A 16322-nucleotide genomic window follows, 5' to 3' on the forward strand; every position below is an offset into this window, starting at 1 on the left:
AAACATAACAATCCCCTTATTAATCTCTGTGTCCAAAAGAAAGTGATCGCTTTAATGGGACGAATTGAGTAATTTTTACTAAAAAGAGTATAAAACATTATTAATGAGACATTTCAATATAATAATTGAGATATTATTAATGAGAAAGATGAAGTACATTACATAGAATTTCAAATAATATGCTAAATACTAACATCCATATTGAAGGGCAGTATATGAATTTCCAAGATAGTGAGGGGCAATATGGTAATACAACACTACAAGTTCCAGCGCAACAAGAAACAGCAGCTTATTAATATTATAAACATAATTTAATCCCTCAATTTTGCTCAAGCATTTGCTCTTCTTCTTCTTCTTCATCTTCATCTTCATCTTCATCTTCTTCTTCTTCTTCTTCCCCTTTTATACACACAAATTGCAGCGCATGGTTTTCCCTCTCTCTTCTTCTGAGCGATGTTCTTGAGCTCTCTCTTTCTCTCACATAACTCCTACATCAGCATTATGCTCCACACCACTTTCTTCCGCCACAGGCTTTGAAATATTACCTCTTTCAATTTCCCCTAAAAATCACATCTGATTTTCCGGCAGAAAATAAACCATGAAAAGCTCCCCAGTTTTCGACGTCGCAGACGCTCTGTTGAATGACGAAAGAATCCCCTCCGATGCTCTCTGGATCCCAAATTCCTCCCCTTCTCTCCACGGTAAAATCTCAAATTTCACTGCAACTCAATTGCAATTTCTAGGTTTTCAGCTGTCTAATTTCTCGAACTGTTTCAGCCATGGTGAGCTTCGAGCAATCGCGAGGAGAGAGAAGCAACCGGTCGAGACAATCCGATTGCGACGACGAGGACTCCGACAGCTGCTTCCACCGCCCGCCGGAGAAGAAGCGGCGGCTGACGGCGGAGCAGGTTCAGTTCCTGGAGAAGAGCTTCGCCGTGGAGAACAAGCTCGAACCGGACCGGAAAAACGAGCTGGCCAAAAAACTCGGTTTGCAGCCGCGGCAAGTCGCGATCTGGTTCCAGAACCGGCGAGCCCGGTCCAAGACCAAGGTGCTCGAGCGAGAATACGGTTCGCTGAAATCGTGCTACGACAAGCTCAAGGCCGATTACGACACCCTTTTCTCCGACAATGAGAAGCTCAAAAACGAGGTATATACGGTGACGGATCCAGAATTTTTAAAAATGAACGAACGAAATTATAATTTTATATTTTAAAATAAATTTGGACAAAGTGACAACTTAATATAATAAATAAATAAATAAATAAAAGGTTCCTTTAGAAGAATTGTGGCTTTTAATCTTATTTATAATAATGATCACATTAATTCATAATTATTAATTTCAAAATAACTTGTCACTTGATCTTCGTCGACGTCCATCTGCATTGTTGCGCAGATGGACTAACGGCGTTTACTCTTTAATTGAAATATAAATTAAAAAAAATTATCGAGGGTCTTGAAATATTTTAAAGTTTTGACCTTTCTTAACAAACATAAATTAATTTAATTATAAGTACTATTTTTATCTATCTAGACTAATTTTCAAAAGCAAATGCTTTCTTGCTTGATACTATTATATAGGTTCGTCTGCTGAGCGGGAAGCTGCTGCAGAAAGGAAATGACGAAATTAGCCCTCTCGACGCGGCGCCGTGCAAGCAGGAGGACGCTTCGAGCCACTCGTCGCACGTGCTCGAGGCGTCGGATTTCGAGCAAGGCGACGAAGACGACGAGTGTCTTGTGCAGAGATTGTGCTTGCCTAAGCTTGAGGCGGAATACTATGATGATCATTTGCAGCCTAATTCTTGCAACCTTGGATTTCCAGTCCAAAATCAAGGAACATGGTTCTGGCAATGTTGATTTTGAGATGATTTGATAGAATGTATTATGTTCATGCCTCAAATTTTATATATATATGTATATGTGATGTGGTATTATATATTATGGCTTTGATCATTTTGTAGATAATTAAGGTCAGCTATGAAATAATTAATGGAAGCTTATATTTATGTTTCTTTCTAAAATTGTGTTTACTTGTTCTAGCAGATCATCTGATTGCAGTCTTGATGATCATGATGGAATTTGACTAGCAAAATTGGAAAAATATTTTTTTATAAAGCTATGAAACAATATATTTATTGAGGATAAATTTTATTCACGAATAAACTATTTGATAGGGTTCTTATGCAGAAATCAAGCATTGGAAAAATATTCCTTCGAAACCTTAATTATTAGATAAAAAATCGAAAAATTAAAGTATTTGCATTGAGAATAAACATAAACTTGATAGTTATATTTTTTTTATAGAACTTTAAAAGTACTATTTATCGAGAATAAATTTTATTAACGAATGGACCATTTATTGGGGATGAATGAAGTAGATGAATAAGAGACGAGTGTAATATTTTGCTCCCTTCGTCTCATTATAGGTGGCTCAAAAATTTTCGACACGAAAATTAAGGAGAAGATGTAAATTAGTTAAAAAAAAATAACAGGGTTTATACTTTTTAAGGATTAAATTTTTCCATTTGTAAAAATATGTCACTTGTAATGTGACGTCCCAAAATGAAATACAGACTACTTATAGTGGGACGAAGCGAGTGTATTTCAGTAGACGCTCTAATCTTCTTTTCTTTAACAGCGTATATAATGTGTGATTTTAATTAAAAAAAAAATAGAATGAAAAATAATGGCCCCATGTAATTGAAATTCACAAATGGGAAAATATGGGATCCCGACAAATTGGAGGAGAAAAGGTGGCGCAAAAAGTCAAAATCTTGCAATGTTTTTAATTAACAACATTGACTTTCGTGACTATATAGATGCTGACATGTTGTTGTGCACAATGTGGAATTATTAACTCTATTTAAATATACATATATATATATATATATATATATAAATATTTTGCTTTAAATTTCTTTCGATAAACTCAAAGTTGAGACAAGACAATATTGTTTTGATGAAAATTGTGTTCACATTAAAAAAAAAAAAAATTGTGCTGCGGTTTTACACTGGTGAGTTGCTTAGCGTTCAACAATGCTCCCATTAAGTCTAATTAAGTAATTATTTTTAGTTTGGCTAAACAAAAAAATATTATATATTTTTAGTGAGTGAATGTGTTAGGCGCTGATTGGCGTAAACTCCAAGGTTTATGCGAAGAATTTCACTTATTAAAAATGTCATTAATGGAATATTTTAAGTTGGAAAGACTTTATGCAAGGCGTGGCAGAATTGCGTAAACAGACGTCGCTTTTAATTTATTCGTTTAAATGTTTGATTTAGACTTTTATGTTATGTTATAACTATGTAATTGCCTCGCAATGCTAATCTATATTTTTTATAATAGTTGCTTATATATAATTGTATTGACTCACTCAACTACTTCCGTCCCACTATAACATAACATAGATTAGCACGAGAATTAAGAAAAATGTATTTTGTGTGTAGGTGAAAAAATGAAAAATGTGTTTAAATGACAAAATTTTTACCCAAAAAGAAAAGAGTCCCGCTTATGGTGGGACACCTAAAATAGAATGAGTGTCACTTATAGTGGAACAGATGGAGTATATTGTAATTGATGTTTTTAATATTGCAATGGACGTATAAAGTTATTACATCGCATTAAAATTTACATTATTAAGAAATGAATTTTTTCTTCATTATAAAATTCGAACCGACCCAGATAATGTATCTATCTAACAAGGTGAAATATTCACCGTAAATTTTCCACGATCAAAGAATTGAAAATAATTTATATTTTTATTATAATTAGTTTTCATTCGAAGCTTATAATACTCCTCTTTTTTTGGAGGGGATACTCCCCCAGTTCTAAAAAAATAATTATAGGAAAAAGTGACACAAGTTTAATTAAAAATAGATGATTGTACTGTAAATGGAGAAAGAATCTTAAGTTATGAACATCGATTTAATAAATAGTGAGAAAAAAGTGGTGGGCTATATACTATTGAATATGTAAATAAATTGATTTATTGAAAGTAGTTTTTTATGAGTAATGTTTGTAAATAGAATAAAATTATTTTTTGTAAATATTTCAAAATGTTAATTTGTTTTTGAATTAAAATTACAAGAGATATCTAATATAATCAAATAAGCAACTCACACGAATGTGAGATATCTACACCACACAAAGGTAAAAAAACAAAGCGTGACTACTACCCATACAAAAATGAGAAATTACACTGCTCGCAGGCGGAATTAAACCCAAAATCTCTTTCAAAGAAGAGTCTTCGAGCGCCTTAATTTTTATTTCAAAATGATAAATTAATAGTACTATTTCCCTAAAATATTGCGAGTATAACACGTATAGAAAATATTTATACTCTGTTACAAAGTTTCAATATAAGAAGAAAAAAAAAACATACAACGCTACAAACAAAAGGCAGTCAAAAACCATTTTTGTGCTATACTAGTATGATTCAAATTTTTGGAGCATTGTCCAAATCCTGATTATAATTACTAAAAAATCCCCTACCTGAAATAAGCATAGCCACTCAATTAAATTGAATATCTATCTCCAGCAAGTGGGACCCAGCCGCGTGGGGCCACGCGGATCACCAGCCACCCACGTGTCCCCTCCAATAAAATCTGACGTCAAAACCATGCTACGACGGAGCAGCCCATAGATGCCTACGCCACGGGCCGTGGGGCCCGCCAGCAGTGCGCTGATCGCGACCGGGCCTGCGACGTGGCGCCCATCACACGGTGGAGCTGCGGGCCGGGCCCACGCTAGCGAACATGTCGTTGTCGCGCGTTTTTATTTCAGAGATAAGGCATTAAATAAGAGGAAGGTGATGTATTTCTTTAACACTTTGATCTCAAAATAAATAAATAAATAAACACTCTAATTTAGAGGAAGGTGATGTATTTCTTTAACACTCTAATTCGGGGTTTCCTCAAAAAAAAAAAAAAAACTCTAATTTTGGGGGCCGATAAAATCGGGTTCGGATCGTGGGTTTCAGATTGGGCCTAATTCGCAAGTCGGGCCCTATTTAATTTTTAATTTTTAATTAATACTCCATTTCTTACCACTCATTAATCTTGACCTATTTTATTTTTGTGTTAATAGGCAAAAATGCCATTTTCTTATAAACACTTGTAAAAATGCCCACTTTCATAAGTGAAAGTGGGCATTTTTACAAGTGTTTATAAGAAAAGGGCATTTTTGCAAATGCCCCTTTATTTTTTTAGCTTGTCCCAGTAAGCTTGGTCTATTTTCTCTTTGGGCATATAACTCGTTTTCTAGGTAAAAAAATATACTCCATCCGTTCCCGAAATAAGTTCCTCTTTTTTCTTTTTGGGACGTCCCCCAAATAAGTTCCTCTTTCTTTCTTTCCATTTTTGGACAACTACCCCACCACTAATAATACTTTATTTATTCTTACTTTTCACTTTTTCACCACTCTCAATACCACTTTTTCACCTTTTCACCACTCCCAATACTAATTATAACATATTTTTCTCCACTATCAATACACTTTACCACTCTTCCTTAAAACATGTGCCGTCCCCAAAGAGGAACTTATTTTGGGGACGAAGGGAGTAGTATTAATTTTTTTTAAATCAGGCTCAAATTAGAATTACAATCACACACTTAATTGTAGGTAAAAGACTAAGTTAATTTTTATTCTTTTTAAACTGCGCTCAAATTAGAATTACGATCAAATTTACTATTATGTGAAAGCTAAAAATTTAGTAGTAACACGGTAATTTAAGAGTCAGAACTTTCTTTGAATCTGCATGCCAAAATCGATCTATTCGACGAAATTAAGCAACTAATCGGTTTTAGCATGTAGATCAAGCGAGTTTTGACTTTTTTGAATCGTGGCATGTAATTAATTTATGTGGCTGAAATTATAATTAAGGCCCAATTTGGCAATTTCCAAACAAAAATATGTAAATGCAATATACATTTTGACTAAGAGATCGGTTAAAAATTGAAACGTATGTATATTTAGTATATTAACAGGCAATTAATCCCTTTCATTAAGAAAATGAAAATTTTACTAAGATTTTGGTGTGAAAATAAAGTTGTGTGATGGATAAATTACACCAATTGATAATCTTCTTCACAATAAATCTCGCATGCGGGCCGGGCCTATCAAGAATTGATCAATGTAGACCGGGGCATTATGGCCTGAATGGGATGTGGGCCCAATCTTGAGGCCCATTCTTTTTTAAAAACATTTAGGCCCATTTAATCATGTAATTTGCAATAAATCAAAATCCAAAGCAAATACATTTTGCACTTTTGCAATAGCCCTCACTTTGAATGTCTACCATTTCAAGATCATTAATTTGTTATCTCCTGACATATTAATACAAGCACATCAGCACTATATAATAGCTGTGATTTGCAGGCTATTACACATGGATTTCTCTCCATAACCCTAAACAGGGGGCTTCATTTGAGCTTCTCTACCTTTGAAAAAATTTGAGGAATCTGCTCTTGATGCCAAGCTAGGAATGTTCTTCATCAAACTTCTGGAACTTTCAGGAACCTCAGATCAGTTTGATGCAGTGAAAGACTTCTTCAGTCCACGAAGGAAGCTCCACATGAATGTGGAGACGACAAACAGAATGGCGCCAGTTGCAACGGCGTATCTGAGTCCGAGGTTCACCAGCAAGTTCACCAGAAGCCCGGCTAGCACGACCCCGACAAAGTTTGCCGTGACAGCAGGCCAGAAGGGCATGTCCAGTACGGAGGCAATGATGGCCCCCGTCCAAGCCCCCGTCCCAGGAAAGGGGACTGCAACGAACAGCATCAGGCCGAGCCACTGGAATTCCTCCACTGGCCCGGCCTTCTCCTTGGCCCTCGTGAATAGCATGTCGAGGAATTGAGAAGCCGTTGATCCATCCTTTCCGGCTAGAGAAGTCGCGAAGCTTTTCAGATATAGCACGATGAAGGGCACGGGAACCATGTTCCTGCAGTTTGAAGCAATAAGTTTTAAGGCTTTTTTGATGAATCTTGATTTGTATTTAGTGACAGAAACCAATATTATCTAAATAAAACAAGCTAGATTTGCTGTGTAAATTTGTATAGATGTCACATGGTAAATAAATTATCGAGAGCAAATCCCAAACCAAGAATGTAGATAGTGACTACTATGATTCTATTATACTGCAAAGCTCTATTTTTTTCAAGATTCAATACATGAGATGCACTTTTAGCTAAGGGAAGAAGACACACAAATTCAATCTATAAACTCCCTCAAATTTTCATTTTTAGAGAAACATTAACTAAAAAAAGTTTACATCTTTGAACTCCCATATTTCATATTTACAAATCAAAGTTCTCTCTCCCAATTCTAGAAACAAGCACAAATTCTCATAATCTCATTATCACACAATTATTCCAAAATTCATTTCTTTCAATTCAAGAACTCCCAATCCCACCAAAATTCTCAACCAAACACCCTAGCAATTCTCTTCTCTGATAAACAATAGTCTCAAAATGAAACACTAAGACAAACAATACAACCCACATTGTTAAATTCCAAACATAAGCTTAACCAAAATTTGAACATCAAAAACTCCAAAAACCATTTCTTCCAATTCAAGAACTCCCAAACCCACCAAAATTCTCAACAAAACACACACTAACACAATTCTCTTCTCTGACAAACAACAGTCTTAAAATGAAACACCAAGACAAACAATACAGCCCACATTGTCAAAATTCCAAACATAAACACCAATCAAAATCTGAACCTCAAAAGCTCCAAAAAATCTGCAGAATTTGAAACTAACCCAAGAACAGACAACACAGTCAACATCACAGGCTTCATGTGCAGCCAATAACCAACAGGAATAGCCCCACGCAGCTCGATCACCGGAAGCGTGGCCAAGGCAAAGACAACAGCCTCATCGGGCCAGCCCGAGGCCCGCAATGCGTTGGCAACCCTAACGCCGAAGCCCGAAGCTCTAATGGAATCGGCGGCGACGGCTGCTGCTGCTCTAGCATCGCCGGAAAATGCGTATAGCCCTACAGAGACAGACGCCCACAGCAACACCCAGAATAGGAATTTCACCGGTTTCGCGTCGGGGTTCAGTAAAGATTCCTCCTTTTCGATCTCTTCGAGGAAATCGTGGGATTTTGCTCGCGTCGCGGAGATTTCACGACGGCCCGGATGGAAAGATTTCGACTTTGGGAGAATTTGTGGGTTTTGGAGTGGAGAGAGATGGGTTCTTGGAGGTGGGAGCTTGGGATTGGAGGTGGATTGAGGCAGGGGCGAAATGGTGGAAGAGCAAGATAAAATGGCAGCCATTGATGGAGAATATGAGGGTTTTACGATAGAGAAGTAGTGTGAAAGTGCAGTTTGGATAGAATTCAACCTCTCTTTTTTTTTCCCTCTCCAATTTTGGTGGGTTTTTTTTTTTTTTTTTTGTAGAATGTTGAAAATTTCCCAAAATTAGGTAATTCAACCTCACGTAAATTATGAATGTGATTAATAAATTGTAATCAATCTTTTTAAAAAGGAGAATAAATCGAGTCAAAAGAGAAAAGAAATTGATATTTAACGAGTTACATGTGAAATTAATATTCAAAAAATTAATTGGCCAAAATGATTAGTCAGCGTTCGAACCACAGTCTAAGCTAAGCTATGGAGCAGCGATGGGGATTTCTCACATCTCATTAGTCATTTCCCTATAAACCCTAAAATCCCCAAAACCTAAATCGAGGAAAAAAAATTCAAAAAAAGGAAAAATTGACTCCATTAATAAGCATGAACGGCAGGAAGAGAGAGAGGCCTCACTACTCCCGCCACGCTCCCTATTCTCTGCCGAAGCGTCGCCGCCCGCTTCCCGTCGGCGCCGACGATGCCGACGCCTCTTCTAATTCCGGAGCCGCCGCCAAGGCGCCGGCGTCGGTGGTGGTGATCGGCGTGCCCGCGGAGTGCTCCGTGCTGGACCTCAAATCCAGATTCGAAATGTACGGCCCCATATCTCGGACCCGAATGGAGCCCGATGGAGTTGCGTACATCAATTTCAGATCCAATGAGGCGGCTCAATCCGCCGTTGATGCGGCCCGGGATTCCAGTTTCCCAGTTACCCTACACTCGACTCCAGTATGCTCTCTCTCTCTCTCTCTCTCACCTACTTTGTGGTGTTTCTGCATCTACTTTTTCAGCTCAAGGGTTTTTGCCCGACACAAAAAGCGTCTGCTTTAGCCAACTGGGCTTTATTGAAAAACTGTTGAATTGATCGTAGCATGTAAAAAAGTCCAAGAAATAACCTTGTCGTTTCAATTGTGTGTGTGTGTGAGTGAATGAGGGAGGTTGAAAATTGGGAATTTAGTTAACCGGGGCTTTTGTTGAAGAGCTGTTTATCTGAAAATAAGTCCAAGAAAGAATCCTGTTTTCACAATTGTGTGCGTGTGAGGGAGATCGAAAATTGAATTCAGCTAACTGGGCTTTATTGAAACGCTGTTGATCTGATTTCAGCCAGTAAATAAATTCAAGATGGAACTCTGTATTCTACATTTTGTGTCTGAGAGAGAGAGTGGGGGGGTTAAAAACTGGGAATTTAGCTTACCGAGCTTTATTGAAAAGTTGGTGATCTGATTTTAGCCAGTAAATAGATTCAAGATTGAACCCTGTGTTCTACATTGTGTGTGTGTGTGAGGGAGACTGAAAATTGGGAATTTAGCTAAACCGGCTTTATTGAAAAGCTGTTGATCTGATTTTAGCCAGTAAATAAATTCAAGATTGGACCTTGTGTTCTACATTGTGTGTGTGTGTGTGAGTGATGGAGATTGGAACTTAGCTAACTGGGCTTTATTTTATTGATCAGCTGTTGATCAGTGGCCAGTAAATAACCCAAGAAAGAACTTTTTTCTTCTGAACTTTGTGTGTGTGTGTGTGTGTGATTGAAAATTGGGAAATGTGGAATGTGATGGTTTTTGTAAGAGCAAATTTGTTACTTATTGGTTCACATACGAACTTGCATTTATAGCCATTAGGCATATGAGCTAGTGTGACTGATGCTGAACTGTTGTAATGTGAAGGTTCAGGTTATGTGGGCAAGTAATCCAGTTCCCAAATGGGAGGGAGGAGTTGTCCAGAAGGATGGGCTGTCGTCGAAGCTAGTGAGACCAGAGATGCCCCTCAGGAGGCACGGAAGAGGCAATAAGCTGGGGTCAGCCATAGTGAACCCTCGAGACGAGAATGGTGGTCCCAACAACGCTGACGGGCTAAAAGGTGCACCTGTCATTGGTAGTTCAGGTATAGAGGGGCCTTTCAGGGGCAGGGAAATTGTTGCCTATGATGATATATTGTGATTCTTGAAAAGGAGGGATTTTGGGATTTCCCTTATTGTATCATAAGTCAAGAATTTCTAGCATTGTTGGTTTATTATGAGAAAAATCTTGAGACTTTGATGAAGATGAGTGAGTGTAAGATAGCTTTGATCTAATCCTCTTGCTGTTGTCTCTTGTTATGATATGTATGTCTAATTCGAGTATCTTGAGGTGGTTGTTCGGTTCCTATAGAAAGATTAGATAGTTTGGCTGTGAGTTTAGAGTTTAGATTCTAATTCGCATTCTAATTCTTTTTCTTGTCTTGTCTTGTGTTGGAATGTTTCTAATTCTGAGTATTTTGAGGCTTGAGATTTGATCGCTTTCGAGATAGAATCATAGAGAAATGTGTTGTTCCTATCGAAGTATTGGGGGATTTGGTTGAGTTCGGATCCTCTATCCCACTTTTGGCTGTCGTCTCTGCTCGTCGTGCTCGATACTGGTCGATGGCCTTAGCACGCCGTGGATCTTGAATGGGTCGGCATGCTCTTGTGTGGCTGTTCATACGGTACATACCATTTACATGTGTTACGAGTTGTTCGCATGTGTACGCCGTGGATCTTGAATGGGTCGGCATGCTCTTGTGTGGCTGTTCGTACGGTACATACCATTCATCGTATAAAATAATGTCTCGCTAAAATGTTAATAGGACATTTACATGTGTTACGAGTTGTTCGCATGTGTACGTTTGCACAGGAGACCTCCTCTCTCACTAATGTAGCATATGAGTAAGAATGCGTATACTTTAGGTCATATACATAATTTGATGTTTAGGTTTGAGAAAAATAGTCTATGGGTTTATTCCTAATTGAAGTTGAATTTGGTACATTTTTTCCCCTTCTTTTCCTTTCATCTAGTTATTCATCCCTCGTGAGAAAAATAGTTTATGGGTTTATTTCTTATTGAAGTGGAAATGATATCGCGTACGCCGTACGGACAGAAATAACAAACGTGGAAACGATATTGGTATTATTTAATTTTAAATAAGAGCAAATGAAGAAGTATTCTTTATTAAATTTTAAATTATTTAATAGTGGTATTATATTATAATTATAACGTTATTCATGATAGGAATATTGGAATTGGAGCTCTAAGAATAAGAGGAGGACAATGTCTTTTGTCTCTTTAAAATCTCTTTTTTTGTGTGTAATTGTTATAAGGTTATATTATAATTGTAACGTTATTCATGATAGGAATATTGGAATATCATGCTATTACAAATATTCAAACAAATATATCCCAACATTCACGTAAAATATAATCCAGACGAAAGAGAGTTTTTTTATACTTTAGTTTTACCGTTTGAATTAGGTCTTTTCGATAAATTTGTTCATTTTCAACATACGGGATCATCAATCATCAATAGGTCATCTCAAAAAAAAAAAAAAAATCATCAATAGGCAATTTACGGGTTATCTTATCGCCAAAATTTTCTAATCCAAAAAAAATAAACATATATCCGATTTATATAACCTAGTTCAAAATACAATAAATTGATTAGATTTTAATTTCAAATTACCGTATATTTCTCGATATCCAATGAATTACTCAAAATCTTTCTACGGCTTATTAATAATCTAAATCGCAACTAATGTACTGTCAAATTGCCTTGATTTAAACTTAAAACCTCAAGTCTAATAAAATAAATCAGTACCCTATATCGTTATTTTTCGAAATAAGAGTTTAAATATACTACTATGAATATTACAAAATCAATCTCGTTTTTTTAAGGTAATGCAAAATTAATCTTATTTACTAATAAGAGTTGTATGTCTACTTAAACACTAAGATGATATACACTACTAACACTTTCAATTAATTTTTTTTATACCCTTCATTAAATGGATATGTATATATATTCGCATTAAAAGCTTGGCTTCATGAAATTAAAATTGTGAAAAAATAAATAAATTGACTTACATTGACCTCTCTACCCTTCCAAAACACTGCAACAAAAATCTCTCTCTCTCTCTTCTCTTATACCCCTTCCGCCGCTTCCATCTGTTCCACAAAACCCCTCATCTCCTCCTCCCGCCTTTTTCTCTCACTTCTGCTGCCCGCGGCGGCGCGAAACCCTAGCCCTCGCCGATTCTACTCTACATCCCAACCACCGGCAATGGCGGCGGCGGCGGCGGCGGCACCAACACCGTCCTCATCCGAAATCGCGAACGAAGGACCGGTCCTCAATCTAATCAACAAGCGCCTCCGCGCGCTGCGGAAGAAGCTCAACCGCATCTCGCAGATGGAGGAGTCTCGCGCTCAGGGCAAAACTCTCAACAAGGAGCAGGAGGAAACTCTCCGGTCCAAACCCTACGTCGTCGCCGGCATCGACGAGCTCGAGAAGATCCGGCAGCCGCTCCTCAGCGCCGTCGATCAGGAAATCGAGCTCGTGCTGGCGAAAAACAGCCAGAAGGCCGACAGCGAGATCACGAACGACGGCGACGCCGAGCCGGAGGGGAAGGCGCCGAGCGGCGGAGGCGATGCCTCGGCGGTTCCCGATCTGCTGAATCTGCTGTATTTCGGAAGCGTTTTCGATGTGCAGACTCTGATGAGGGCGAACGATAACATGCTGACGAGGACGCACGAGAGGAATTGCTGCTTGACGTATGATTACGTCACGGATGACGATGCCGCCGGAGATCCTCTGAAAGAGTGGGATTTGGACGTGATTGCGACGGTGGGGGGTTTGCTGATCTCGCGGCCGGTGAATTCGAGCTTGTCGCATAAGGACTCGTTGGAGAAGTGTGTGGAGCATGCTAAGCTATGGCTTGCCAATGCAGACCACCCAATTGAGCCGGGTTCAAATATCACTTGTATGAACTCTTTGCTGATTTGTTTACATTTGTGAATTTTATGCATATTTTATATGTGTGATTTACGTAGTAGGTTATACCTGTTTCTTTCAACGAGTAGTCAAATTTCTTGCTTATTTAATCTAATTACTGACTTAGATCATATAGAGAGATAAGTTTCCTGGAAATACATAGCTGGTCTTTGTACGTGTATGAATTGTGATGCATGATTAACTTGGTTTTGACTGGCATTTTCAGTATTATTTTGGTTTTTTGGTCAATTTACTGAATTAAGTGTTATTATAACTATAATGTTACTTTAATTATGCTACTTTTGTTTTGTTTCTTGATTGTGTGCCCGACTGTAATGTGATTATGTTACCGATACATTGTTTGTATCCTGTAATGCGATTTTGTTGCTGATACATTGTTTGTATCCTGTAATGCGATTTTGTTGCCAATACCTTGATTATGTCCTGCAATTTGATTTTGTTTTCATAAGAAACATACCTTGATTATGTCCTGCAATTTGATTTTGTTGCTGATACCTTGATTATGTCCTGTAATTTGATTTTGTTTTCATAAGAAACATTTTGAACTATGCTAAATGGTGTTTCTTGAAGATTGAGTATACATTTTCATTCGGGTGTTTTCAGATGCCGGATTGAGGCAAAAGTTGAACAAAATTATGGCTTCAGACTACTTTACAACTACTCCAGAAATAAAGGCTCCAGTTGAAGTGGCTGCCGCTGCTGGAAATTATACTTTTCAGGTGCCGCCTGTCCATGGTTCTGTGACTGCTCCAGTCAGCATGCCTGCCCCAGTGGAAGGTTCGAGTACAGAGTTTCAGCAGGAGGTAAGACCGTCATGATAAATATATGGTGTGGTTCAAATAAAAACATCTTGTTGTGATAACTTTGAGAACTCTTGCACTGAATCTTTAAATAACTGGATTGAACCTATAAGTAAAGTAACTGGACCGAACCTATAATTAATTTGCTGCTGAAGTATGTGCCTGCTGTTCATAATATTAATGAGACTATTATTGTTTTGGTCTGTGGCCACAATCCACCTCTCAACTGCCATTTGCTGAATTTGTTATTGTTATTGTCATTTTTTAGCATTTTTTTGATTGTCTAGTGTAATTTATGATCAATTTCACTATCAAAATGAGCTAATCAGGAGTGGATATCACATTTGAAAATATTATGCATCAGAACTTATACTCTCCTTCAATTGTAATGTTCTTTTACTTTGTATCACAATCATTGAGCCTTGTGTCTTTCAGGATGAACAATCACCCAATTCCCACGACAATGAAATATATGGTGATGAAGCTGGACCAGTTGAGGAACTTCATCAGGTAGTCTTATTTATATTTTTGTTGTACAGTTATTTGTTTACCTTGGGTTTTGCACTGGGATTTTCGTTCTCCATTTCATTTACCGTAGGTTTTGACACTTGGATTTTCGTTTAGGGAGGATTAGAGGTAGAAAATCAGTCAGAAGATCAGGCCCAAACAGAGCATGGCATACCTGACGGCGATGCTTATCAAGACCTGACGGATGCCGACATGAAGGAGCAGCACCACGCCCCTCGGAAGCCATATCAGAACTATAGAGGTGGCCGTGGTGACCGCGGCCGTAGAGGATACAGTAATGGCCGGGGAGGGCGAGGGGGCAGTAGGGGAGGCTATCAAAACGGCCGTAGCCAGTTCTATGATCAACCTGGTGGTTATCAGCCAAGGAACAATTATAACTACAGAGGCCGAGGCGGCAGGGGTATGGGTGGAAACTTCAATTACCAGGGCCCATCTGGCAACGCACAAACTGCATCCTGATCTTGTTCGTGCGGTGCCTAATGGTTTTCCTACTACGGGGTAAGTTTTTTTAAGACGTTTCCTTATCGATCAAGAACTGTGTGGTAGTGGTAGCACTAGTAGTAGTAGTAGTATCATGGAAACCTTTGCTCCCTTTTTTTTTTGGTAGTTTCATTTGGAAGTACATTGAGGAGTGAATCAAATCTTTTTGAACTTGAAAACTCGTGCGTGTCACGTACTCTTTTCTTCTTTCGTTAGCGTTTAGTGAAATTTTTATCATGGTTAAGTGTCATTTATACACATGGGAATATGAAAATGGCTTATAAACTAGATGCAGGTTGTAGCAATTGTAGATAGAAGATGTGTTGGTGCTCTATGTTTTTAATCTTTGCCCATTTAGATTGATTGATAATGTGTTGTTTCTTTCTCTAGTGATGTTCTCTTGCATTGTTATTATAATGATAAGCTCACTTCGTCGTTGTGCTGGATCCGGCGAGGGAACCGTAAAGGCGGGAAATTAGTAGGTCGGGGTTCGAGTCACCACTGTCGAATATAATCTAAAAATTTGAAAGTTGTTAAAATAGGTTAATTTTGGTGCCAATGCAGCATCCTACGCTTCTTTGCTTTAGGGGGAATAATGGTGTATCATGTATCTGATTTCCAACATCCAATTTCAATGTTCAAAAAATAAAAAATGGAAAAGAGAGGAATAATGAAGTGTTAGTGCTTGACAATCATTCAATCATAGTATATTAGCCAAACAAAAAAAAGGTGTTTAGAAGATCATTACGTAGATCTTTATCTTCATTTGAGTGGCTAAATTCGACTCTTCTTTATTTTCTTCTTAGTGGGATGATCAAATGGATATTATATATTTATTTTGTATGGGTTTTCTTAGTGACGGACAGCTCAAGAGATGATGCCATTTATCTTTAATTCATCATATTTTTTCCAAGAAAAAAAATAATCTTTAATTCATCATATTATAACTTTTATTTTATTTTGTTGTCGAGATCGTCAAAAAATATTTTTGTAGTAGGAGTATAAGATATGGGCAGGTTTGGAGCATATCCTTTTTCCCTCTCAACACGAACCCTATTCTTGCTACAAAGGGGAAAACAAGAAAGATGAACTAATTTACACAAGAATCCATCTTCTATTCTTGGAAGCAATGGCATGTGACCTAATTCAAAGAATTAACGTTCCACTTTGTTGGCCCCATAAAAACATGTTTACTATCTCGACGGAAACACAGGGGCGGACGCAAAAAATTAGTTCGAGGCGAACTAAAATTAAAAATTTCCCGACGATAAAGGGGCATGTTTACTATCTCAACGGAAACATAGGGGCGGACGCAGAAAATTAGTTCGAGGCGAACTAAAATAAAAATAAATTCGAAAA

At 37.8% G+C, this 16322-nt stretch overlaps 4 protein-coding genes across 4 annotated transcripts; 3 read left to right on the forward strand and 1 right to left on the reverse strand.

Moving 5' to 3' along the window:
- The first annotated feature begins 275 nt into the window (after positions 1–275).
- LOC131025241 (homeobox-leucine zipper protein HAT5) lies at positions 276–2019 on the forward strand. Its single transcript, XM_057954910.1, has 3 exons — positions 276–701; positions 778–1148; positions 1580–2019. Exons 1-3 carry the CDS (start codon positions 599–601, stop codon positions 1853–1855), a joined length of 750 nt encoding a protein of 249 aa, XP_057810893.1. The 5' UTR covers positions 276–598; the 3' UTR covers positions 1856–2019.
- A 4192-nt stretch (positions 2020–6211) lies between these two features.
- LOC131025242 (uncharacterized) lies at positions 6212–8359 on the reverse strand. Its single transcript, XM_057954911.1, has 2 exons — positions 7766–8359; positions 6212–6940 (listed from the first exon to the last, which is right to left on the reverse strand). Exons 1-2 carry the CDS (start codon positions 8281–8283, stop codon positions 6523–6525), a joined length of 936 nt encoding a protein of 311 aa, XP_057810894.1. The 5' UTR covers positions 8284–8359; the 3' UTR covers positions 6212–6522.
- Positions 8360–8742: 383 nt separating this feature from the next.
- Positions 8743–10429, forward strand: LOC131025243 (uncharacterized protein At1g27050). Its single transcript, XM_057954912.1, has 2 exons — positions 8743–9084; positions 10023–10429. Exons 1-2 carry the CDS (start codon positions 8743–8745, stop codon positions 10293–10295), a joined length of 615 nt encoding a protein of 204 aa, XP_057810895.1. The 3' UTR covers positions 10296–10429.
- Positions 10430–12197: 1768 nt separating this feature from the next.
- Positions 12198–15142, forward strand: LOC131025245 (uncharacterized). The gene is made up of 4 exons (XM_057954913.1): positions 12198–13123; positions 13759–13958; positions 14391–14465; positions 14580–15142. The coding sequence occupies exons 1-4, from the start codon at positions 12427–12429 to the stop codon at positions 14940–14942; spliced, it is 1335 nt and encodes a 444-aa protein (XP_057810896.1). The 5' UTR covers positions 12198–12426; the 3' UTR covers positions 14943–15142.
- Positions 15143–16322: the final 1180 nt, after the last annotated feature.

The sequence above is a fragment of the Salvia miltiorrhiza genome, chromosome 5 (assembly GCF_028751815.1).
Source record: "Salvia miltiorrhiza cultivar Shanhuang (shh) chromosome 5, IMPLAD_Smil_shh, whole genome shotgun sequence".
Taxonomy (NCBI): Eukaryota; Viridiplantae; Streptophyta; class Magnoliopsida; order Lamiales; family Lamiaceae; genus Salvia; species Salvia miltiorrhiza.

What these genes read in the sequence shown, in the direction of transcription:
- LOC131025245 (XM_057954913.1), top strand. Translation starts at nt 12,427, where the DNA reads ATGGCGGCGGCGGCGGCGGCGGCACCAACACCGTCCTCATCCGAAATC. An exon ending in GCCGGGTTCAAATATCACTT is followed by an intron (nt 13,124 to 13,758) that starts GTATGAACTCTT and finishes GGGTGTTTTCAG; the next exon opens with ATGCCGGATTGAGGCAAAAG. An exon ending in CAGTTGAGGAACTTCATCAG is followed by an intron (nt 14,466 to 14,579) that starts GTAGTCTTATTT and finishes ATTTTCGTTTAG; the next exon opens with GGAGGATTAGAGGTAGAAAA.
- LOC131025241 (XM_057954910.1), top strand. Translation starts at nt 599, where the DNA reads ATGAAAAGCTCCCCAGTTTTCGACGTCGCAGACGCTCTGTTGAATGAC. An exon ending in TTCCTCCCCTTCTCTCCACG is followed by an intron (nt 702 to 777) that starts GTAAAATCTCAA and finishes GAACTGTTTCAG; the next exon opens with CCATGGTGAGCTTCGAGCAA. An exon ending in ATGAGAAGCTCAAAAACGAG is followed by an intron (nt 1,149 to 1,579) that starts GTATATACGGTG and finishes ACTATTATATAG; the next exon opens with GTTCGTCTGCTGAGCGGGAA.
- LOC131025243 (XM_057954912.1), top strand. Translation starts at nt 8,743, where the DNA reads ATGAACGGCAGGAAGAGAGAGAGGCCTCACTACTCCCGCCACGCTCCC. An exon ending in TTACCCTACACTCGACTCCA is followed by an intron (nt 9,085 to 10,022) that starts GTATGCTCTCTC and finishes TGTAATGTGAAG; the next exon opens with GTTCAGGTTATGTGGGCAAG.
- LOC131025242 (XM_057954911.1), bottom strand. Translation starts at nt 8,283, where the DNA reads ATGGCTGCCATTTTATCTTGCTCTTCCACCATTTCGCCCCTGCCTCAA. An exon ending in ACTGTGTTGTCTGTTCTTGG is followed by an intron (nt 6,941 to 7,765) that starts GTTAGTTTCAAA and finishes TTCAAACTGCAG; the next exon opens with GAACATGGTTCCCGTGCCCT.